A 23,182-nucleotide genomic window follows, 5' to 3' on the forward strand; every position below is an offset into this window, starting at 1 on the left:
GGACTTTTCAGTAAACACAGCCTTACAGTCTTTGCAACTATTTCACACCATGTTTTTCTTCACCTACATTACTGTCATAAATTGATACCTGTGGCAGATGTGTTTCTTCTATTCTGTATGGGTCGACATGAAAGTGACGGGCCTGCCGTTTTGTGGTTTTTCAAATGAAGACATGGGCCTTTAACATGAGGAGATAGGAGATAGGGATACATGAGTGATTCTTCTGACTTGACCTGTAGAACCACATTATCCCAGACCAGGATGGCTCCCCTAGCTATCTATCTGCTGCTCCAAATTCTTTGCTGCTTTCAGACTAATAAGGAGAAAATAACATGTCTCCCTTACCAAAATATCAATATTTTATATTATCACTCTGTAGGTACATGACACCACAGCATATTTAATCCTTTTGATTTGAGCTGACTTTTTTCTTGTTTACCCTAGATAACAAAAAGACAACATTAAAGAGCCACTTTTACAGAAGTAGTCTAGTAAGTTGATGTGTATTATTGTTTGTTGAATACTTTCGCTATTTTAGGCCTATTAGTTCATATGCTCTCAATCTGTGTGACGCATACTGATGAGTACTTTTCTCATGATTAAGGCATGAACACATGAACAATCAACACTGCCATCTGCTGTTGAAGGGAAACTTTTATGTAAAGGGAACTGGCATGTTTGACATTGGCAGCAAGAAAAATGTTGACGCCTTTTAACAAAGTATATTTTATTGTATTGAGGGTTTCATATAGACATCTGTTTTTCATTCAGCTGGAAAAAAAATGTCAAGCATAATTTAAACCGGTATTCAATGATGTCAGTGGTTAAAATCACTACCATAATCTTCTCAAGAATAGTTTTCCTGCTTTGTTGTATATGTGGACACACTGTTCATGAATTCCAATAGGTTGAAAATAATATAAAATGACATTTGAAATATCAATCACTCAATATGAAACAAATGATACCCAGTTTAGTCAGTCCTACACTCAGGTCTATACAAGGAAACTCTTTTTTTGTATTTTTTTTATTCGTCCCCCTTTGATACAGTCCCAAAATGTTTTGCAGGTCAGCAGTCAAGGTTTCAAGACATTGGACTTTCAAGAAGCAAAGTGTCACTTGTCACATGATCATAATGATGCATTTTGCATCATATGATGCATTTTACATCATTATGCTGATGTGGCAAGTGACACTTTGCTTCTTGAAAGTCCAATATCTTGAAAACGTATCTGCTGACATGCAAAACATTGTAGGACTGTATCAACAGTGGACGAAAATATAGTTTTTGAGTGGAATTTTCCTTTAACCTCGATAGCTTTATTTCCCCCGTCCCTTAATGTCTGGGGAGACTGAGGGATGTGGCATCAAGCCACATTATTATTTCCATGTGCCTAGTTGAAAAGCTTAACGGTGCTCATACAGTTTTTTTTAATGAACTGCCAGAAAGAGAACATAACAGTGTGGGAGAATAGGACATAAGAGCGAGAGTGAAACTTACAGTAGGACTCTTTTTACCTTCACCATAAAAATAAGAGTAACTGAAATCTCCTTTCATTGTTTCACATTTCATAATCAAACTGCCTTATTCTTAATTGGCATATTCAAATATCTTTGGACATAATATAGGGAGCCATATTTGGCTTGAACATTTTCCAATGAACACAAACAATAAAACAAATCAAACACACAAAAGTGCCTATTCTGACCATTCCAAACCCTCCACCAAATATCTTCACAATAAAAGCATGTACAGGTATTAAGTCTATGATCTTTTCCGTCGGCTTTCAACGTTTCTGAAGTTGATGGGTCTAATCTTCATCTCGACGAACTGGATTGAATGCTCGTGTCCCTTCCAATGGAACCAGTTGATACCCTGAAAAAAAGTATACTTTTTTTACATGTTTACACACCGCAGTATTTCAAAAGTATGTGTAATAAATGTAATAATCTTGTTTCATACTCTGACCAGAATATAATATACGCACACGCACACACACACACACACACACACACACACACACACACACACACACACACACACACACACACACACACACACACACACACACACACACACACACACACACACACACACACACACACACACTTTGTGATAGCAGAAAGGAAGTCAATACATTGTAGGGCACACTTTCCGTACCTTGCTGTGACTATTGTCACCATATTTTCCCATGAGGTTGACACGATGGCAGTTCTTGTACCAGAAGGCACCCTTATAGGACAGTGCACAGTTGGTTACTGCAATGTCGTTGTCATTGTCGTACGTGGAGAAGGGCCGACCATGGTGATAGATCATAGAGTCACCTAGGAAACAAGAGAAACACATTGACTGGTGTGAAGAAATATGGATAGTTCAATCACAGTTATATTGTGTCTTTTATTATGACTTTTTTTTACTGTAAAGTGTATTGGTATATTTCAATGGAATTTTAATAAAGTTAGATCTGACTAGATTTTCTATGCAGGAGCACTAATAAACACAGCTATTATCATAATTGTCCTTACCTGCTGTGCCGCTGTATGTTCCTAAGTACATCTTGTAGCGGCTACGTGGCTCTGCGATGGTGAACTTGTCATACTGAGCGTAGGCCGACTTCCCGTTGTCCCTCAGGTCCACACGCAGCTCGTACTGGCCTGATGCCGTCATCTTGTGGAGGTTGGCCAGACCTGAAACGACAGGAAATTACATCACAGTGCCATTCCTGTTTCCTATGGCTTAATTGGTTGGATCATGGTGATGCAACCCCAGGATTATGGTTTGACTTCCGCATTGGCCACAAATATTGAATAAAGGGAGAAAATAAAATACAAATAAAGGAAAAGTGGAGAGATGTGGACTCACCAAACCAGAATTCATCATTCATGTCCCCAAAGCCACCGGTGTAATTCTTCCAGTTCCTGAAGAACTCCAGATTTCCATTCTGGCGCCTCAGGAACACCTGTAAAGAGAGTTGACAGAACCTGTCATATACAAGCCCTGATGTCTTTGGTTTGGCTTCAGTATTATCACAAACATGTAAAGGTCAATCCAATCAAACCTGGAGTTTAGACTTCGTGTGTGTGTGTGTGTGTGTGTGTGTGTGTGTGTGTGTGTGCGTGTGTGTGTGTGTGTGTGTGTGTGTGTGTGTGTGTGTGTGTGTGTGTTCTTCACCATCCATCCACCTCCGTCCGTGGTCATGTCACAGTAGACCTGGATGGGCTGGCTCTCGTCCCCTCCCAGGTAGATGTTGTAGGTGCCAGAGATTGTGTCTCCATTCAGCAGAGCCTGCGAGCAGTCCTTAGGGTATCTGTATAACCCTCCAACTACACACACACACACACACACACACACACACACACACACACACACACACACACACACACACACCTATCAAAAACAGTGCACTACATAGGAAACTTGAGATCTGAGATCACTTGAGATCTGCCCATTGTAAAGCTGTGAGGGGATGGAGGTGGTGTGTTCAGCAGTCTACTTACTGGTGGTGAAGACATTGGTGACATGGCGGCTCCGCTGGGCTCCAGCGATGGCCTGTAGCCTGACGCTGTACTCTGAAGAGCCACTCAGCTCACTCATGCTGTACGATGTGGCTGTAGGGCTCAGGACAACTTCCTGTATTCAAATCAAATCAATCTTTATTCATAATGTAAAGCACTTTGGAAAATGTAGCTGTAAAATAGCCATTGATGATCGATTGTGGGGGCCATTGTGCGGACTCATAAACCCGTACCCGGACTTTGCCGTCGGGTGAGGTGAAGGTGAGGATGTATCCGGTGATGGTGGCACGCGGAGGCTTCCAGGTGAGAGTGGCACTGTCTGTCTGGACGTTACTGGCTGCCAGGTCACGAGGAGAATCCACATCTACAGACACAAATAGGAAAGTGGATCACATACAACACTATGTTAAACGTGTTAAATAATGATATCACAGATGTCTTAATATTGAATTCATGGACAATACAATACTGCACTTCATTGAATTTATGAACAATAAAATATTACACAGTTTGATTGTTGTTTGAAAATCAGACCCAATGCTCCTATATAAAGCATTTAATTGGAGAGCTACCCGTTGTGAATTCAGTGGTGATGGTGCCACTCTTCTGTGCCTCCCTCATGGCGTACACCCCAACTGTGTAGTGGGTGGCAGGGACCAGGGAGCCCATCTCAAACTCCACCGTGTTCCCAGAAACGTGCTCCATCACTGGGGACACTGCAGACAGCAGAGGAAAGAGACAATATCACCACCTGGTTACCACCACCAACAGTCTATTTGGCTAGTGATGAGGGATACCACTGATAAAAATACATCATGTAGACAAATACACGTCAGCTCCTGGCAATCTGTGCCTTGGGCCTCTTGTGAAACACACACAAACCTGAATCTGCGCTGTAGGTGATGACGTAGCCATCGACGGTGGCCTGAGCTGGTTGCCATAGCAGCAGGGCGGTCGTGTCAGTGACGTTGACAGCAGAAAGAGCTTGAGGCCTGTCCAGAGCTAAGGAGGAGGAAAATACACACCTTTGTTACACACATCGGCCTGTAGCCACAACAGCTTCAGCAAACAAACACCTGTACTGACAGTATTATGACCTGCAAACAACCCAATGCAATGATGTCATACTTTTTCCAGGAATAATTGACTGGGGTGGACAGAGTAGAGGAGTACCATATGTGCTGTTGAGTATGAATGTATGAAGCTAATGATTTATGAAATGCTCATAGTGTCTATGCATAACACAGAGACTTCTGTCTATCCTCCTCATAGCACTGTGACTTGAATGTAAACGTATTGTATAATTTCATGTATTTAGTAAAAGGTCAAATGTGTAAATGTATGCTAAAGAGTAGTCAGACACCTGTGGTGATGTTCTCTGACCCCGGGTCACTCTCCTCCAGGCCCTTCCCAGCAAAGATGGTGACCTGATAGGTCACTCCTGGCAACATGTTAGGCAACAAGGCCTGGGTCTCAGTCCCATCTGCTAGCACTGTCATTGGGCTGCCTGTTGATGAGAGAAAATATGGCATTTATGCTACTTTACGTTCTTCTATTCTGAAGTAAATAAATGTTTAATGGTGCTGTTAAATCGTACTGTTAAATCCACTTTAAGGAACTGGTTTCCTTTCCTTCCTTGGTAGCAGCTGCAGATATTCACAGTTCTACACTAGTGTACATTATTGTGTGAAGAAACCTTGTGATTACTCTATATTCCACTAGAGAGAGTGCTTTGTCCAATTTGAAAAAAAATGGAGGAGAGGAAATTCCTCCCCCCATGCCACATGAAGCCCTTTTGAGGCCTAAAGTACTATATAAACGCAGTCCAATATCCTTATTACAATGGGTATACTTTACTGCCACTATAAGATATGAGGCTATTCACTCACCTCCTTGGAGAGGCACATAGATGATGCGGTAGCTATCCACTCTGGCACGAGGCATGATCCAATGGACTATGGCCGAGGACTCAGTCACTTCAGAGAAGCGGATGCCTCTTGGAGCGCCCAGGCCTGGCACAGCGATGGGGTCAGGGTTAAAAAGGCAAGCAAAAAATGAGAAAAGTTAGATTGATCTGTATGAGTTTGATTTTTGATCAGGAATCGATTCTACTGAGGTCAGTTTATTCAACAGAATAGGCCTATTGCCCTATGGTGTGTCAATATACACACTGACAAATCTATAATGGGCATCAGAACACATGGTCTTTGAGCTGCATTTAAAGCCAAGCATAATAAGCAGCACAATCTAATGCAAAAACACGTGTCTCCATATTTTTGAAAAGGATATCATATGGGGAAAAAGAGACATGCAAAACCAATTTTTTAAAATGTAACCTTTATTTAACTAGGCAAGTCAGTTAAGAACAAATTCTTATTTACAATGACGGCCAACACCAGCCAAACCCAGACAACTGTGCGCCACCCTATGGGACTCCCAATTCCAGCCAGTTGTGATACAGACTGGATTAGAACCAAGGTGTCGGTAGTGACCCTTCAAGCATTGAGATGCAGTGCCTTAGACCGCTGCGCCACTTGTTTGGTCCCTTGCTGCTCACAGGCCTAGGACTATTAGTACATAAAATAATGATCAGTGGCAATTTACATATTTGCCTAAAGGCATACCCCTTGGAAAAGAAAACCAGTAAAAACAAAAGGTATTATTACAAAACCCAGTCAAAACAAAGATCAGTATTGCATCTTGTAATCAAGACACCTGTTTCCAGAGAAACCAGACGAGAGATGTGAGATGCAGACCACATTGTGCTTCGGCATTTACTGATAGTTCAGACTGTCAGAAAATAGGCCCTTTATTTAAATACCTGTTCGAGCAACACCGGTAATCGGTTGGGAGCGCTGTTCCAAAGTGACACCGTACAGCTCGATTTCGTACTCGGTGCCGCCGGTGAGTCCCGTTAAAACCTTGGTTCGCTCGTCACCAAGGACGTTGACTTCTTGTGGATGCGCAAACTTTGTGGAGTCCTTAATTTTGATCACAAATCTATCAAACATGTCTTCATCCGCGGTCCAGGCCAGGCGGAAACTGTCTGAAGTGATGTCCGAGACAAACATGTGCTCCACTTCTGGCTCAGCCTCTGGTTGGAAAGAGAATTCAATTCGACGTATTTGTCGAGAAACATTCACCCAATTACTAGAAAACAAATTTGACGACGGCGACTGTCGGCGACTAGATGGAAAAGGTAAGATAGTAGGACTCCTAGTTTTTGGTTAAATTCTCATGAACTTGCTACCACCACTCTGACATGCTTTCAAATCGTCAAGGTGCTTTGCATTCCTTTGTTATTTTATTGAGAAATAGACACGTTCATGGTTGTGGAGACATTTATTGACGTCAATTAGCAAGTCAACATCCACAATTACTATTCTCCGTGATTGTTGCATCAAGCCAAGGATTTGGCCAAAACAATCCATCCACACCGCATGCATCCTCAATGCCAGCCCTGCATTCAGTGCATTCAAAGGTAAATAAAAAAACGAGTGGTTAGGTCAACTGACATTTCATGCTGAAAATGCCATGTTGATTTGTCTGTGTTTTCCTACTTATAGGCTAGGCCTACTATCCAATCAATGGTCCATAACTATCCTCAGACATTTTCAACTGGAAATAAAGACTGTTTTTTTAAATGCCTTATCAGTCTAATATTTACAGGTGAAACTTAGATATTGCTTGATTAGCCTACCTCAAACAATTCTTAGTGACAGTGATATGTGTCCACTGAAAATGGCATCCTTTACACCGTAACGTTCACAGTGTCACATTATGAGAAATCTGAGGGGAAAACACAGTTTAAAATATGAAAACATATTTTCATATTTTGGAGAGAGGAAAAAGCAGAGCACCAGACACTTCTTCGCTGTAACAATTAAGCTTCAAACTGAAAACACAGGCAAGACCTCCATGATGCTTCAAACATGAAGAGGATGAAGAAAATATTAACAGTAATCAGATTGCTCTGGAAAAGTAAGTGAGATGTTGGAGGAGGTAGTAGGGTTGTGTGTTGAGGCTTCCCCACCAAAGTAAAGCATTGATGGCATTAATATTTCATCCTTTCTTAGAAGAGTACAGTGGAAAGGCCTACTAGTTTTTTGTGATACAGTAAAAGTACAAGTTGGGAATCCATCACCCCTTGAGTAAGTAAAGTAAACCTGTGTTTTCACTTCGACTGAATAGTGACCAATCCCTCAAGCTGTCCCAAGTGACACCTCACTGTGATGGAGAAGCCTCATTGTACAGGGCCGAATCCGAACTCCAAGTTACTTGTGTGCATCTTAGAATTTCAGCCTACAGTGTATGTAGTATGGCCAGAGGCATCATGCACCTTAATTGTTGAGGGGGCAGGCTGATGACCGAATTCAATGTATTTCAATGAATTGTGAGAAAAATCATCTATATCTTGTATATCTTTTATCCTATAAATTGATCAAATTGGTAGGGGGCTCATGCCCCCTCATTTTCAACAGCCATGACGCCTCTGTGGGTGGTACCTGTCACAGCCACTGTGGTCAGTGGGCGGGAGACCAGCCCAGTACTGGATACCCCAGTCAGCCTGACCTCATAGCCTATGCCAGTGATCAGGCCCCAGATGTCCAAGAAGCTCTGGTTGCCAGGGACAGTGAACTCCTGAGGTTCCAGTAGCCAGCCTGAGTCTGACACCACTATGTGAAAGTGGCCGAAGCCAACAGTAGAGGGAGCCCCTTCCTGTTGTTGAGGATGATGCGCCCTCCAGGACACGCGGAAGCCGAATGGGGTGATCTCCGAAATGGTCAAGTTTTCCACTTTGGGTAATGATGCTGGAGGGAGCGGGAGTTTTTTGGGGTGAGGGGGGATTAGGGTCGGGTAGAGGAGGGGTAAGACGTGGTGAGAATACATATGGTAGTTGATGTGTGCAATGATTGCAAAAGTACTTGTAGTCTTCGGCGCAGTTGGCCCTATGACTTGTAGAGCCCCAATTCAATTAGGAGAATCTAGTCATGCACATAGCCTAAAAAGATTGATATCATGTTTATAAATGGGTGACAAACTCCTAATTAAAAACGGTGGACATGTCAGGTAGATACAACGGGGTGTTGAAACACTAAAGTGAATATTGTATCCATCACACCTCTTTGTAATGTTCACTTGAACACTATTCAAAACCTGCAAATTTGTCCCGCTTAAACCTGGGTGGGCCCCTGGAGAGGTCATGTGTAATTCTTTGGCTACTGGGACACACACTTCCGCCCTGTCAGTGTTTCAAAATAAGTGGTAAGATTTGAGTAAATTACATAGTACCTGTGACGGCATGGGCTAAAACGGAAGGGGTGCGGCGCCCATGAGAAATACCGTACAGTTCAATGTCATAATCAGTGGCGTCCACTAGGCCAGTGACTGTAATGTTACGGACCTCGCCAGACGGCGTAAACTCCAGTGTATCAAACAGCTGTTCAGGGTCACCGACCCGGATGACAAAGCCATCAAAGTGACCAGCCACTGTGCCCCAGGACAGGGTGAAGTTATCGGGGCTAGATTCAGACACAGCTATTGGGCCCAACTGTGGGACTGCCTCTGGACAAAAGAGAACAGTGATTTTGAATTAGGGGAGATGAGGAGTGTGATATAAAAATTAGACGTTATCTGTTTGACAGTCTAGGACTATGGTTGGAACTATAAAGTTATGATTATTTTCATAGTCGGGGTTTGACTACTCATGAGCTAGTTAAGAGTAATAGCTTTTGAATTCGTAATTATAATATAACATATGGAGAAAAAAATACATGCGATGCAATACCTGTGGTGACTACAGCGAATAGGGGCTGTGTATTCTGTCCAGCGGAGCTGGCGTACAGTTTGATGTCGTAGGTTGTACTCCCTTTGAGGCCAGTCATAACTGTGGCGCGAGCCGCTCCAGGCAGGGTGCGGCCCATGGCCTGCGAGGGCAAAGCAGACTCTCTGACTTCTACTATAAAGTTATCAAAAGCCTTCTCCCCCGTCCTCCATGACAGTGAAAGTCTGTCTGAGGTAACGTTAGAAACAACTAGCCTGGACAAGTCAGGCTCTGCAGCTACAAAGGAGAGAAAAGTCAGCATTCATTCATTTTTTTAAGGGTGGCACACTCTTACTATCCTTTTTTACTCTCAAGAAACTGTTTTCCATTTAATCCAGTGTCAAAAACTTCAAGTGACCCAGATTATAATGAAGTCAATGGGTAGTCACAAAAAATTTGTATTTTATATAATAATTATGTGTGCTCAAGAAAAATGATCAGAAAAGCATTGCAAACTTCGATATGGAGCAAAGTGACAATGTGCTCGTTCTGGCTTTAGAAATAAATAAAACAAACAAAATAGAAATACCTGTTGATGCAATAATACTGACAGCATGGGTTCGTGATCCCTTGACAATCCCAGTGAGGTAGGCTATATAGTCAGTGCTGGGCTTTAGCCCTGTGATGTCATAAGACATTGCATTCTGGGATATGTTATATTCCTTTGGCTCCTTCAGCCAATCTGAATCAATAATCTCCAGGACATAACCGTCAAACTCTCCCTCAGTGCCATTCCAGGAGATGGAGAAACTCTCTGACGTTAAATTAGATACATACAGATTGCCAACCACTGGCTCGCTCACTAAAGGAAGAAACAGTTATTGGATTTTGAAATAAGCTAAAATGTTAAAAGCAATATGCCTATTGCCTATGAAATCACTCGTTTGGCTGCTACATATTCAATTATCTGTCTAAGGGGATGATAATAGATTGTAGATTATTTTGTTTATCAAAGATATATGAGAATAATAAGTGCAATTTCACATGGCACTCACCTCACACCTGCCATTCTCGATAGTCTTTGAATATAATGAAAAATGAATGACATGCACATTTTAATTCTGACAATACAACGGCAAGCTTTTGGGGATGTGGTGAAGACTAAAGAAAGGTAAAAATATATTGCAGTGTAACACATCAGAACTGATCATAATGTGTCACATGAATAATAATAGCATTTGTGCCTTATAAAGTGTAAGTGATATCATCATTATTCCAATTTAAGCCAGGTCAGGACTAGCTCTTATTCTAAAAATAGATGTGCATGTTTTGTTCAGTGTTTGTTCAGACAAGACAGAGTAAGACACTGACATAGACACAAACAGGGAAAGTGACAGATAGCCAAAGTGCCGGAGAGAGAAAGAAAGTCAACAGGACAGGGTATCCATGAAAATAAAAGGTGGCTTCAGATTAGCTAGACTTGACAAGTACGCTTTTTGACAAAAGTGTACGGTTGAATTTAGTGTCAAAATGTGACTTAAGGCAGGGGTCTCCAACTCCGGTGCTGGAGAGCTACTGGGTGTGCAATATAAGGTTTTGTTCCAGCCTAGCACTGACTCACCTGTTTCAAATAGTAAACAATTGTACCCTGTAGTTAGTGCTGGGCTGGAACAAAAGCATGGATACTCAATAGCTCTGCAGGACAGGAGTTGGAGAACCCTGGGCTAGAAGACAGTGGACATGTTGTTGGTGAGATAGTACATTGCCAAACCCAAGCAGGAGAGCCATTCACCTATGATGTTAATAACATGGATGGGTGATGATGTTAAAGACGGTCCATGCCTTTAGAAGAGTTTGTTGACAAGGGAAAGGGAAAACTCTTATGTGCAGGGGATACATTCACAAACAAGTTAAAATCATGCACACACATTGCATTGAGTAGGACAATAAGTTGCCGTTTTTGTTGCACTATAGTTGGAATTAACAATGTTTCACAAATATAATATCTAAAAGAGGAGTTAATGTTGTTACAACACACACACAGTACATAGTATTCATTGTCACAGGAGGTTGGTGGCACCTGAATTGGGGAGAAACAGGCACATGGTAATGACTGGAGCGGTATCAAATACATCAAACATATGGTTTCCAGGTGTTTGATGCCATTTCATTTGCTCCTTTCCAGCCAGCTGTTCTCCCCTCAGCAGCCTCCACTGTTCATTGTATACTATTAGGCCTACATTTCCAGTCTCTCTCGTACTGAAACCAATACATAGACCTCTGTCACTCAGCCGTTCTGGCCACTCAGTTAAAGCATGACTCCAACAGGCAAACAAGCTATAGGTTAATTACTCAGTCTGTGAGGATGGGGGGGGGGGGGGGGGGGGGGGGGGGGGTTGATGGAATGATGACGAATGGACACTGTTTAATGTGGATGGGAGGGAGGAGGTGTTGTTTGGTTTTCTTTTGCAATCATTGCAGCACATCAAAACTCACCACGATGCATGTAATGGCAGGGGGGAGGGCTTCATGCACTCAGGCCATGGGATGGAATGTGAGGAGGGGGTGAGACAGGGTGAGGTTGGTCACTTGCGGGCAGCTTGCTTGTTTCAGTTATAGGGTAAGGGTTTGTGTGGGTGATGCCCAGCACCCTGCCCTGTGGTGAAAGACTGACACAGTGGCTGGAGGGTAAGAATGACACATGGCATGGTGTTGTTAGAATGAAACATTGTCATTTGTAAAAAAGGCTAAATTGAAGGGTTACGTCAGTGATCTTGCTTGCTACGTGCAGTGCTGTGGATGCTTGAATGTGAATGGAAACAGGCAGGTTTGTGTGTAAGCTGTTCCCCACAGATCCCAACTGGAATAGAGAGAAATTGCTCAAAAGGCACAGTGAAGAAAAAGTAAGAAAGAGAGGGATAAGGACAGAACCTTGGGGGACACCTCCATTCGTAGGTACCTGTAGTGACTTCAGTATACACCGGCTCCTGGAAGGAGCCCTGGTGGAGCCCGTACAGGCCAATCCTATACAAAGTGTTAGGACTCAGGCCAGAAATGCCCAGGTTTAAGGCATCAGCCGACAGGGTGAGGTTCTCACTCTCTGGACCTCCCTCTAAGTTTGTCACCTCAATGACAAAGCTCTCAAACTCCCCGTCCTCGGGAGTCCAGTGCACATTGAAGCTGTCCCATGTCACGTCAGAGACTGTGAGGTTGGTCACCACAGGCCTCAGCTCCTCTAGCAGACAAACAGATCATAGTACAGTCAATAAAATATGCACTATATGAAATATATCATAAATCGATATTTCACATCATATTATGTTTTATATCCCATAATCAGGGATCATCAACTAGATTCAGCCATAGACCGATTTCTTTCTTGAGCGGATGGTCAGGGGGCCGTAACATAATTACAAATCATTTGTATACTGCAAATTGACCGCAAGAAGCCCAAACAATCTCTTTATTATGCGTGGGAATACTTTGGAATAGATTTCCAAAATTGAAATCACTTGGAGTTGATTTTCTGGAGTTTTTACAGTCTTTTATGTCCAACAATAAAAAATTAAATGCAACAACAAATAAAATCACTCGCGGGCCGCAAGTTAGGGAACCCTGCTTTATATATTCCATATATTTCACATCAACTATACAATGTATTGCAGGGGTTAAACTGTGATGTGTTTCAGCAGCACTTTCTTAGTCAGTTATGATTACACAGAACACATGAATACAAAGACAGATGGATGAATGGGAGGATGTATGAAATAAATAAGGATAGGATGGAGAGAGGGATGGAGAGAAAGATGACCGATGGTTATGGATGTCTATGGCAAAGAATCAATGCTTCATGTACCTGTATTGGCAAAAGCATGAAGAGGCAGAGACTGCTCCCCCTCCACCTTCCCATACAACGAAACCTCATAACGTGTCCCAGGGGACAAGCCTTCTATAAGGGTCTTCCTGGCACTTCCTGGTACCGTGGTCACATGAGCTTGTGCCATCCCTGACAGAGCATTCACCTCCACCAAAAAGCTATCAAAGGCTTCATCTGGGGCTGACCAGGCTAGCCTCACGCTAGTGGGGCTCACGTCTGTGACATTGAGGTCCCCTAGCGTCTCCAGGCTGGAGCCCTCTGGTTCAGGTTCAGCCCCAGAGGGGATGTGCCCCGTGGGGTACAGAGATGTAGACGTAGGCCCCTCTGTGATCAGAGGAGCCAGGGGAAGGACTGTTGGATGAACAGCTCCTGTGTCAGGAGACTGTGTCGTCTGAGCACTTTTGACACTCAGAGCGACTACATCAGTAGAGGTAGACTTGGGTGCTAAATGAAAGTACATTCAAAAGTATTAAATGTGTAACCTGTAACCTCTAAAGGAGCAGAAGAAAAACAAAAAGAGTGGTTAACCTGTGGGAAGAAGATCTGGTTAGAAGAAATAACTGGTGGAGTAAAAGATTAACATAAATACCCACAAAAGCATAATGATTGATTACAGAAACAAAAGGTATATTGTCTTTTGTCAAACTTTCTCCTATTGAGGTTTGGAAGGAAATAATTCTGCATTCATCATTCATCACCATTTTCTCTCTATGGTGCTGTGCAGGTTTTCTTGTTGTCAGGGACCATAAACTTCCACATGCATCAGAGACGTACATTTACACTGAGCAGCTCATGCATTAATGGCCCCTGAACGAGGGCCATTAATTTTTGAAGGTTCCGAATAGTCCACCGTAGTGACAGTACCCAGTACACTTCAAATGGATGAAGAAGCCATGCACTGCCAAAGTTATCCTACAACTTTGTTTATGTTCCAATATCCATATTAGGTCACCACTAGTGTACTATGCAAGCATGGATATTGGAACAGAACCCTGGTCGAACACTTTAGAGTTTGATTCATGTCTTGTTGCTTCAAGATGCATAATATGCTATTTTAACAGTGTCCTTTGCAAGCAATACTGTAAACATTTCAGGATGAAATGCAATGTGGATGGGATCGCAAGCAATGACAGTGAAGTGGATGGGTTTGTTGGCACAGACATACAGAGAGCAAATTGGTTGCTTTTAAAAACTCCAATGAAGGAGGAAATTGGTGTGCAAATGTAGTCTAATTGACTTTTCTGGATGTCATGCTGATCTGCAGGGAAACAGTGGAGACATTGTAACCTCTCTGAATAGCCATTCCAAGGAATACACAGATTTTCTTAATGCTTTATCTCTTCAGCTAGAAGGTATCAACTTTTCTGATAACAAACCTATTTGGGGGGGGGGGGGGGGTCCCCAAGATGTTTTTAATTATGCCCTGCAAATGACAGCATTTACAGTCCCAGTATCCATTGCTATATTTGCTATAACCAATTTTAGTAATGTCCTTCATCTGAATTTCTCTGGAATAGAGAAGGCATGGATTCCTCTTCATAGTTTGAAAGCAACACTTTTCGTTTTAGGACTGCCGCCCTCAGCATGCAAGAAGTGACTTGATGGAATGAAGCCAAATGGCCATTTTGTAAAGACGGTATTATCTCAAACCTCTAATATCATGCCATGCGTACTGATCCACTGCAGTTGAAAATCACAATACCATCATGCAAAACATGAAAGGTTTGGTTTTGAATTTCTCAACTCTTTTGTTCAAATCCTGACTTTGCTATCCAGGTAGAATTAAAATGAGCAACATTCAACAACAAAGGGATATCTATTGTACTGAAGGCATGCAGCCCAAAAGTAAAGCATATACCTGTAACTGTGACTGCTTCAAGCGGAGAGGATCTTTGGCTATTGCTTACTCCGTAAAGCTTTACTCGATATTCTGTGGATTCCCTCAGGCCTTGAAATCTAGAACCTTTGGCATCTCCATGGAGATGGACCTCTTTTACATCCCATAATCCCAGAGTGTCTCTACATTCTAAAATATAACTATCATAGACAACATGTGTTTTTGGTTCCCACGAAAGTTCAAATCCTTCGGACGTTACAACTGAGACAGTCAGCTCTCCCAGCTTATCCTCGAGCTCAAGCCCCATCCCTGAGATCTGTAGGTCTGGGTCAGAGGAGTCTAACGACACAAAACTAATGATATTGTCCTCCGAGCCTATGGGAGTGGTAAGCTCAGGGACCGGGTTGGCTATGTAAAACGTGAAAGAGGCTACAAGAGAAACACAAAGGCACAAATTCAGATAAGGGAGACATTTAGAGATTGTGTGTCTTTCTGCACTGTTACTGTTGGCCACAGTGTTGTCTATTTTTGTCCCACTAATAAAGTAAGTTACAGCCTACAACTACCGGACCCTTGCCCTTAGTAATTCCACATTCTTCTGTCAAGTATTGGTATGTATATGAGGAAATAATTGTGTTGTGCTGTGTTGTGAAATATGTTTGGATTGGTAAAGCTGTTACAGATGTCTTTATCTCTTAGGATTATAAAATGCAATTCAAAACTGTTAGCAGTACAATACGTTTAGCACTTGCTGAATGTTTCCCACAAGAGACTATGTTTTTTACCCAGACCTGAAACCAAATCTATGACTTCAAATTGGCAAAATATTATTGTATACTGGAAAAAAGCTATTTGCAGAGAGCAGAACTGAAACGACTTTCTTAACGGATCAACCACACATATTTGTGCCTTGCAATACGAGGGTGGAGTCAGTTGTGAAGATTCTGTTTCAACCCTCACCTGTAGATGCGGACAGGGTGGCAGGTGTGCTCTTCTTTGAGCCCCTCTCAGCAACCAGGGTGATGGTGTACATCATGCCGGGGGTCAGGTTGTTTAGATTGTAGGAGGTGGCTGTTCCAGGGACCTCCACCTCCTCCCTCCGGCCATCCTTGGAGATGTACACCAGCCTGTAGACGGGGATCTTGGCTCGGGGTCTCTTCCACACCAGGGTCATGCTGGTCTCTGTGGACTCGCTCACTTCCAAGTCCTTGGGCCCATCAAGGTCTGTGGAGGAAAGTGGTAAAGCTTTCAATCAGTGATGATCAAGCATTTGTTAAAATTCATAGGGTAGTGAAAGTACAAACATAATTTTTCTGTTTTAACAATGGATAGTATAGTGCTTTCATATTTCATTCTGTTCTATGATAGTTCTGAGGTTTGAAGATTGTTTCCCAAACCACTTAGAAACATCAGAACCTCATAAAGCACCTATGTTTGCCTCATATGGTTGCCTGAATAATCTGTTGCATTGAAAGTTATATATATCTACGACTGCAGAGTGTCTGTGGTCACTTATGGTGGTGGATATTTGGACTGCTGTTGAACAGTGGCTATCCTATGAAAACGTGTCAATGTATGCTCTCACTGGTTGCTGCGTTTGTGGTGGCAGGCAGGCTCTCCCTCTCGTTCTTCATGGCGGTCACACCAATTCCGTACTCTGTACCCGGCTTCAATCCTGTAATGGAGAAGAACAGAGATGAATTTGAGTACCTGATTAGCTTCAGTGCTGCAATCGAGCAGAACAGAGAAGGATTTGAGTACCTGATTGAATTGACATCAAGAGTAACAAAGTCATAGCGAATCCTATCTTGGGAAAAGCCCTTATACCTTCTACTGACATAATTGCATGTTGGGATTTGGTCATGGTTGACCCTCACCAGTGATAGTTGCCTGAGTGTTGTCTCCTGACCCACGGGGGAACACCTCTTCGCCATGGGAACCCCCAGAGATAGGGCTGTACTTCACCCTGTAGCTGTCAACGTCTGCCCGGCTGTTTCTCCACTCCAGTGTGACGCTGTTGTCTGTCTGGCCCAGTGGCTGCAGGTCCTTGGGAGAGTCCAGATCTGTAACAATGCAAAAAGAAGAAAGGAATATAATAAAGACTGTTGACAGTGAACTCTTGATAAATCCAAGCGTGCATGATGTTATCAGGTACACTTTAATAAATTGACTGGACATGGAATTGAACTGGGACTGTAAAAATGTAGTGTGCTCAAACACAGTTTGCACTTATAAAATAAAATAAAGCCCCAACCTGTGGTGAATATCTCAGTGACTGGATCGCTGGTGCTGTTTGCCCTCCTGGAGACCAGGGACACCTGGTACTCAGTGTCCGGGCTGAGGCTGTTAATGCTGTACTGTTTGTCTGAGGTGGACAGGTCCACGCTGGTCCTCTCTGTGGGGTCGGAGCTGGGGCCGTAGGACACGGTGACACCATCCACCTGAGCCACGGGATGGAACCAGGTGACCAAGCCCGAGCTGTCTGTCACATCACGCACCTCTACCTGCCTGGGCCCATCAATCCCTGGGGGAAAGGGACACAAGGAATACAATATGTTAAGGATGACTATTGCAGGCTCATTCACCCACCCTCCTCTCCCCTGTGACTATTCCCCAGGTCGTTGCTGTAAATGACAATGTGTTCTCAGTCAACTTACCTGCTAAAATAAGGATTAAATCAAAATAAATGTAAAGGGTGAAAGTATGTGCTGTTTGTTATGGACAATGATCACATACATGTTTTAAGTGCTCCCTTTGGGCTAGAGACACAAGGACACAAGGAGTATTGGTTTTACTTTAACTACATTTTAAGACCTGCATAACACTGTTATAATTATGGCATAACAAATGTAATTAACAGTTTGGTTACTCTGACTGTTTGGTATGTGATTTCACTGATCTGTGTTCTGACAGGACCTCTGGTAAGTTCCTGTGTTTATTTTCACAGGAGAAGTTTCTCAATGCCATGCTGTGGCGACTTCACCGGGTGATATAGGCCATAGGTTTACACTATAGAAATCACCTACTTCTATCATTCCTCATTCTTGAAAGCTGTGCTGAACTTAAGCCTGTATAAATAAATTATGCACGAGTCAGAAGGAGAAGATATTTATAGGCTCCATCAACAAGGAATTTTTAATGAAACGGCTTTTCCATAGACGAGGAGGTAGCATAGTTCACGCTAGAAACCCATTTGACCATGGACTAACAGCAGTAAAAGCTAAGGTAAACCCCTGTTAAGAGCTTATGGCAGGGCTCCGTGAAAGATAAAAATACTCTCTATTGTAATGTGCAGGCTGGGCTGAAATTCAGCATTGTTCACTTTTGCAAAAAATACTGTTAAATTGAACTGTGTGAAACGACAATGGGGGTTTAGCCACATTTTCCATCTAATCCTCATGCCATGATTGACAGTTAAATTGGTCTGTTCAGTTGTTCCTCTGTCTGCTTGTGTGATTTGTGAGGTGTAAGCATTTTCCTTATCCACCCCATGGGATGTGGGTGGTCGCCAGGATGAGTGGGAGAAGCCTGGTTTAGATTAATTCATGCATGGCATGACAATGTCAGAAGAGTTGGCTTCCCAGTTTGCACATACAGATCTGCATTTGACTAGGGGGAAAAAACATTCCATAAGCTTACTGGTAGTGATGATTTTAGTAGACTGAGGTCCCCTGGTATTGTTCTTGATGACGCCCAGTGAAACCTCGTACTCCTGACCAGGACCTAGCCCTGACTGCTCATACAAGGTCTGGGAGGATGGAAGGGTGGTCAGGGTTTTCCCACTCTCCTCTTTCTGAAAGGACAAATACATACTGTTTTTAATATAAAATTTCTGGATTCATACATGCTACATAGCCTACTTACATATCCAACAGGCTAACGGAGGTAAACCACTTCAATTCGTCCTTTGGATCAACTAAATAAATATTTCACACAGTTAATGTTGAGTTAAACAATAACAATTGCTACAATATTAACATTTTCCATGGTTATTTTAGCAGGTATTTGATTACCTCAGATAAGAATGCTGCATACAAAGTGAAGTGCTGATCATGGATTACAGGTCCTTACATTTTATGTATGGGGCAATAAAGCCCAAGCGCTGAGGAGAATGGGATTAGCGATAAACACTGCTGAGCATGTCCTGGCTGCTGGAGACCTCCTTGAGGAGTGTTATAACGAGGATACAGCCCTTTGTGAAAATGAACTTGGGAACAATATGAAGGGTATTATGGGTTATGGCTGCCCAGACCTTTGCCATTAGCAGCTGAGCAGAATACGTGCCAGTAACAATAAGCCCCCAGATTTGTGATCTGAGGCAATGCACAGTTATTTTCCACGTACCGGTTCACATCAGCGTCATTCATTAAAGTGTAAAGTACAGCACGCTTCAGTAGTGTAATAGCAATTTGTGGTTTATTGTGTATGTTGCATTTTTAACCTTGTTATTTTGAGTTGTCTGAATTGAAAACTGAACTGACCCCAACCCTGATTGTTATTGCTACTTCACTGGACATGATAAATAGCCAAGCATTTCAAGATCTCCTCACTAAAAGAGCAAAGCCAGCTTGTGTAAATCTGTCATCTTGTCCGTGCTGTTTAGTGGAATTCTAGGCAAGACCCAGCAGACATCACTTGCAGAGAGATGGATAGATTGCAAAGAGAGATAGACAGACTGACCGTGTTGCGGATGTAGAGCTCCCAGGCATCAAAAGGAATGTCCAGCTGATCCCACAGCACCTCTACTGAGGTCTCCCTCACAGATTTAAACTTCAAACCTTCTGGTTCTGGCAGATCTGGCAGGACAGAGCGAGAGACAATATGTTATCCCTGATGACAATAATAAAATATGCCTGATGACAATAATATGTTATGCCTGATGACAATAATATGTTATGCCTGATGACAATAATATGTTATGCCTGATGACAATAATATGTTATCCCTGATGACAATAATATAATATGCCTGATGACAATAATATGTTATGCCTGATGACAATAATATGTTATGCCTGATGACAATAATATGTTATGCCTGATGACAATAATATAATATGTTATGCCTGATGACAATAATATGTTATGTTATGCCTGATGACAATAATATGTTATGCCTGATGACAATAATATGTTATGCCTGATGACAATAATATGTTATGCCTGATGACAATAATATAATATGTTATGCCTGATGACAATAATATAATATGTCATGCCTGATGACAATAATATGTTATGCCTGATGACAATAATATGTTATGCCTGATGACAATAATATGTTATGCCTGATGACAATAATATAATATGTTATGCCTGATGACAATAATATAATATGTCATGCCTGATGACAATAATATGTTATGCCTGATGACAATGATATGTTATGCCTGATGACAATGATATGTTATGCCTGATGACAATAATATGTTATGTTATGCCTGATGACAATAATATAATATGTTATGCCTGATGACAATAATATGTTATGCCTGATGACAATAATATGTTATGCCTGATGACAAAATATTATGCATCAAGACAGTGTGTGGTTTCAAAACTTGTAAAGCATCAGTCAAATCTAGTGGTTGTGTTGGAATCACCAATTCTTAAAAAGAAAGCCTTGTGTAAACATTGTGCTGTGAGATTTTCTCCACTGGACTGAATAGCATTCTGATTACAGTTAATATGCAAATGGTTTTTTACACTTTTTTTCTAAAGTGGATCACATTCCCTTGAACCCAGACTGTTCAGAGCCCCAAGTTTTCAGATCTTAGGCAAGATGTCTTATTACGCAAGCCTTGTTAAACGGGCATGACCTACATGTGGCCACCCTGGCGCTGATTGGGATGCTCTTTTTGTTGCTGAGGATGGCATAGACGTTGATCAGGTACTCGATGCCAGGCTCTAGCTCGCTGACAGTGGCAGCAGTCTTGTCTCCGCCCACTGTGAACTCCTGATACAGACCCCCAGGACCATTTGGCACATAAGTGATCAGATACTCTGTCACCAGCATCTCATTATTCCAGGTCAGGTCCACTGTTTCAGTGGTGACCTCTGTTACAGTCAGGTCCTTTGGAGGGGAAACTAAAGACAACGAGAAAGAAAATATGGGGACAAAAAATAGTGAATATTTTTGTCAGAGTTTTTTACTGTCTCAGACACTAAGTTTCCCATGCCCTCAATATAATAATATATAATATACTGTACATATGCCATTTAGCAGACACTTTTATCCAAAGCCACTCAGCCACTAACAATCCTCTACACAAAGCTAATGCTTTCCCCAGACTCACATCTGGTAGTGGTTTGGACCGCCAAAGATCTTTGAGGCAGAAGTACAGACAACTGAAATGCACAGCTTTTGGCATCAGAGGAAATCATAGATGGAAGTTTTAATCCTTTTCGCAAAACCCCTTTGAAATTAATTCAAATGATATTTGGGGATTTTATTACGTTTTGAGTATAAAAAATAATGGAAAAATAAGTAATTGGATTTAATGTGGCATTCAACCAGCACATGGAAATATCAAGCATGAAAAGTTAACAAACGAACTAAACCCAATTATTCCGTTTTTTTCTCTCAATCAGTGGGTCAGTTGAATGAAACCATTCTTACCTTCTGAGCAGTCTTCTCCGATGTATCCCTCATCACAGAGACATTGTAAATTTACACAGCGGCCTTTGTCCTGGCAGTTGTTGAGGCAGCTCAGCTCTCCACAGTTGTCTCCCACGTATCCCTCCTCACAAATGCACTTCCCATTAACACAGCGCCCCCTGTTGTTGCAGTTATCAGGGCAGGTGAGTCCAGAGCAGTCGTCACCCGCATAGCTGTCCTGGCAGACACATTTTCCATCCACACAGTATCCCTGGCCCAGGCAGTCATTGGGACAGCGCTTCTCACTGCAGTCTTCCCCTGTGAAGCCCTCATCGCAGACACACTGCCCGTCAACGCAGCGTCCGCGATTCAGGCAGTTGTTGGGGCAGCTCAGCTCGCTGCAGTCCTCACCAGTAAAGCCAGCATAGCAGACACACTGGCCGTCCACACAGTCTCCACGGCCGTAGCAGTCCGAGGGGCAGGTCTTAATACTGCAGTCCTCTCCACCAAAGCCTTCATCGCATACACACTGTCCGTTGACACAGCGGCCCCGGTTGAGGCAGTTATTGGGGCAGGAGAGCTCAGAGCAGTCCTCTCCCTGGTAGCCTACGTCGCAGTGGCAATGCCCATTGACACACTGCCCCCTGTTGTGGCAGTTGTTGAGGCAAGCCAGCTGGCTACAGTCTTCTCCTTGGTAGCCAGAATCGCAGATACACATGCCATTGAAGCAGGTACCTCTATCATTGCAATCACCCGGGCAGGTGAGCTTGGAGCAGTCCTCTCCGGTGTAGCCAGCGCTGCAGACACACTGGCCGTCCACACAAAAACCATGACTCATGCAGTCGCTGGGGCAGGTTGTCTCCCCACAGTCCTCCCCGGTGAAACCTTCTTCACAGTAGCAGGTTCCATTGACGCAGCGTCCACGGTCATAGCAGTCGTTGGGGCAGATGAGTTCCGAGCAGTCAGAACCCGTCCAGGGCTCTTCACACACACACTCCCCATCTACACACTTTTCATGGCCTAGGCAGTTGTTCAGGCAGTCCGTCTGAGAACAGTCCTCTCCAGTGAAACCCTCGGCACAGATGCAGACCCCGCCAATGCATTGTCCGTTCTCACCACAGTCCACTTTGCAAACCTCAAGCAAACAGTCATTCCCACCAAAGCCCTCGAAGCAGATGCATTTCCCGTCTACGCATCGACCTTGGTCCTGGCAGTCATTGGGGCATTCAGACTCAGTGCAGTTGGGTCCCTTCCAGCCAGGCTTGCAAATACAGCCACAGGTGTCAGCACTGTAGTTGCCACGGCCATTGCAGTAAGGCTTGGTCCCCACCTCACCTAAAGGAGCAGAGTTAAGTGATTACAACCTTCTGAATCATAATCCTGCCCCTCACCCCCCAATCCACTTCTCTAACAAATGTCATTTAGAAATATTGTAATCAAGTATTATCATCATAGACCAGAGACATTTGAAAACCCAATTATGTCCTGAATAACAATCTTCTAATCAGCACGGAGTATGTCCATGCTTCGATGTTCATTCCATTTTCAAGAGCATTTTTCCCTGTAAAAAAGAAAGCACTACTAAGCCCAA

The 23,182-nt window shown here is 42.9% G+C and overlaps 1 protein-coding gene across 5 annotated transcripts in view; it reads right to left on the reverse strand.

Annotated features, from left to right (window-relative positions):
- Positions 1 to 710: 710 nt before the first annotated feature.
- The window catches only part of tnca (tenascin Ca), a 42,892-nt gene continuing 20,420 nt past the window's right edge, over positions 711 to 23,182 (reverse strand). Inside the window, exons 3-29 of one of the 5 annotated variants that reach the window (XM_014137354.3) lie at positions 21,613 to 22,926; positions 20,817 to 21,080; positions 19,675 to 19,790; positions 18,634 to 18,787; positions 17,249 to 17,518; positions 16,872 to 17,057; positions 16,580 to 16,669; positions 15,955 to 16,218; positions 15,016 to 15,423; positions 13,137 to 13,601; positions 12,240 to 12,515; positions 9,870 to 10,142; positions 9,305 to 9,577; positions 8,809 to 9,081; positions 8,022 to 8,327; positions 6,338 to 6,610; positions 5,406 to 5,528; positions 4,880 to 5,023; positions 4,399 to 4,518; positions 4,089 to 4,232; positions 3,750 to 3,880; positions 3,499 to 3,631; positions 3,173 to 3,324; positions 2,864 to 2,960; positions 2,527 to 2,688; positions 2,162 to 2,325; positions 711 to 1,876 (exon numbers count right to left, since the gene is read on the reverse strand). In XM_014137354.3, coding sequence (XP_013992829.3) covers positions 1,766 to 1,876; positions 2,162 to 2,325; positions 2,527 to 2,688; positions 2,864 to 2,960; positions 3,173 to 3,324; positions 3,499 to 3,631; positions 3,750 to 3,880; positions 4,089 to 4,232; positions 4,399 to 4,518; positions 4,880 to 5,023; positions 5,406 to 5,528; positions 6,338 to 6,610; positions 8,022 to 8,327; positions 8,809 to 9,081; positions 9,305 to 9,577; positions 9,870 to 10,142; positions 12,240 to 12,515; positions 13,137 to 13,601; positions 15,016 to 15,423; positions 15,955 to 16,218; positions 16,580 to 16,669; positions 16,872 to 17,057; positions 17,249 to 17,518; positions 18,634 to 18,787; positions 19,675 to 19,790; positions 20,817 to 21,080; positions 21,613 to 22,926 — 6,686 coding nt within the window. In that variant the 3' untranslated portion in view covers positions 711 to 1,765. The remainder of the gene's footprint in view (positions 1,877 to 2,161; positions 2,326 to 2,526; positions 2,689 to 2,863; positions 2,961 to 3,172; positions 3,325 to 3,498; positions 3,632 to 3,749; positions 3,881 to 4,088; positions 4,233 to 4,398; positions 4,519 to 4,879; positions 5,024 to 5,405; positions 5,529 to 6,337; positions 6,611 to 8,021; positions 8,328 to 8,808; positions 9,082 to 9,304; positions 9,578 to 9,869; positions 10,143 to 12,239; positions 12,516 to 13,136; positions 13,602 to 15,015; positions 15,424 to 15,954; positions 16,219 to 16,579; positions 16,670 to 16,871; positions 17,058 to 17,248; positions 17,519 to 18,633; positions 18,788 to 19,674; positions 19,791 to 20,816; positions 21,081 to 21,612; positions 22,927 to 23,182) is intronic. The other 4 variants (XM_014137374.3, XM_014137383.3, XM_014137393.3 and 1 more) reach the window with 4 other exon arrangements.

This window comes from Salmo salar, chromosome 01 (assembly GCF_965601325.2).
Source record: "Salmo salar chromosome 01, fSalSal1, whole genome shotgun sequence".
Taxonomy (NCBI): domain Eukaryota; kingdom Metazoa; phylum Chordata; class Actinopteri; order Salmoniformes; family Salmonidae; genus Salmo; species Salmo salar.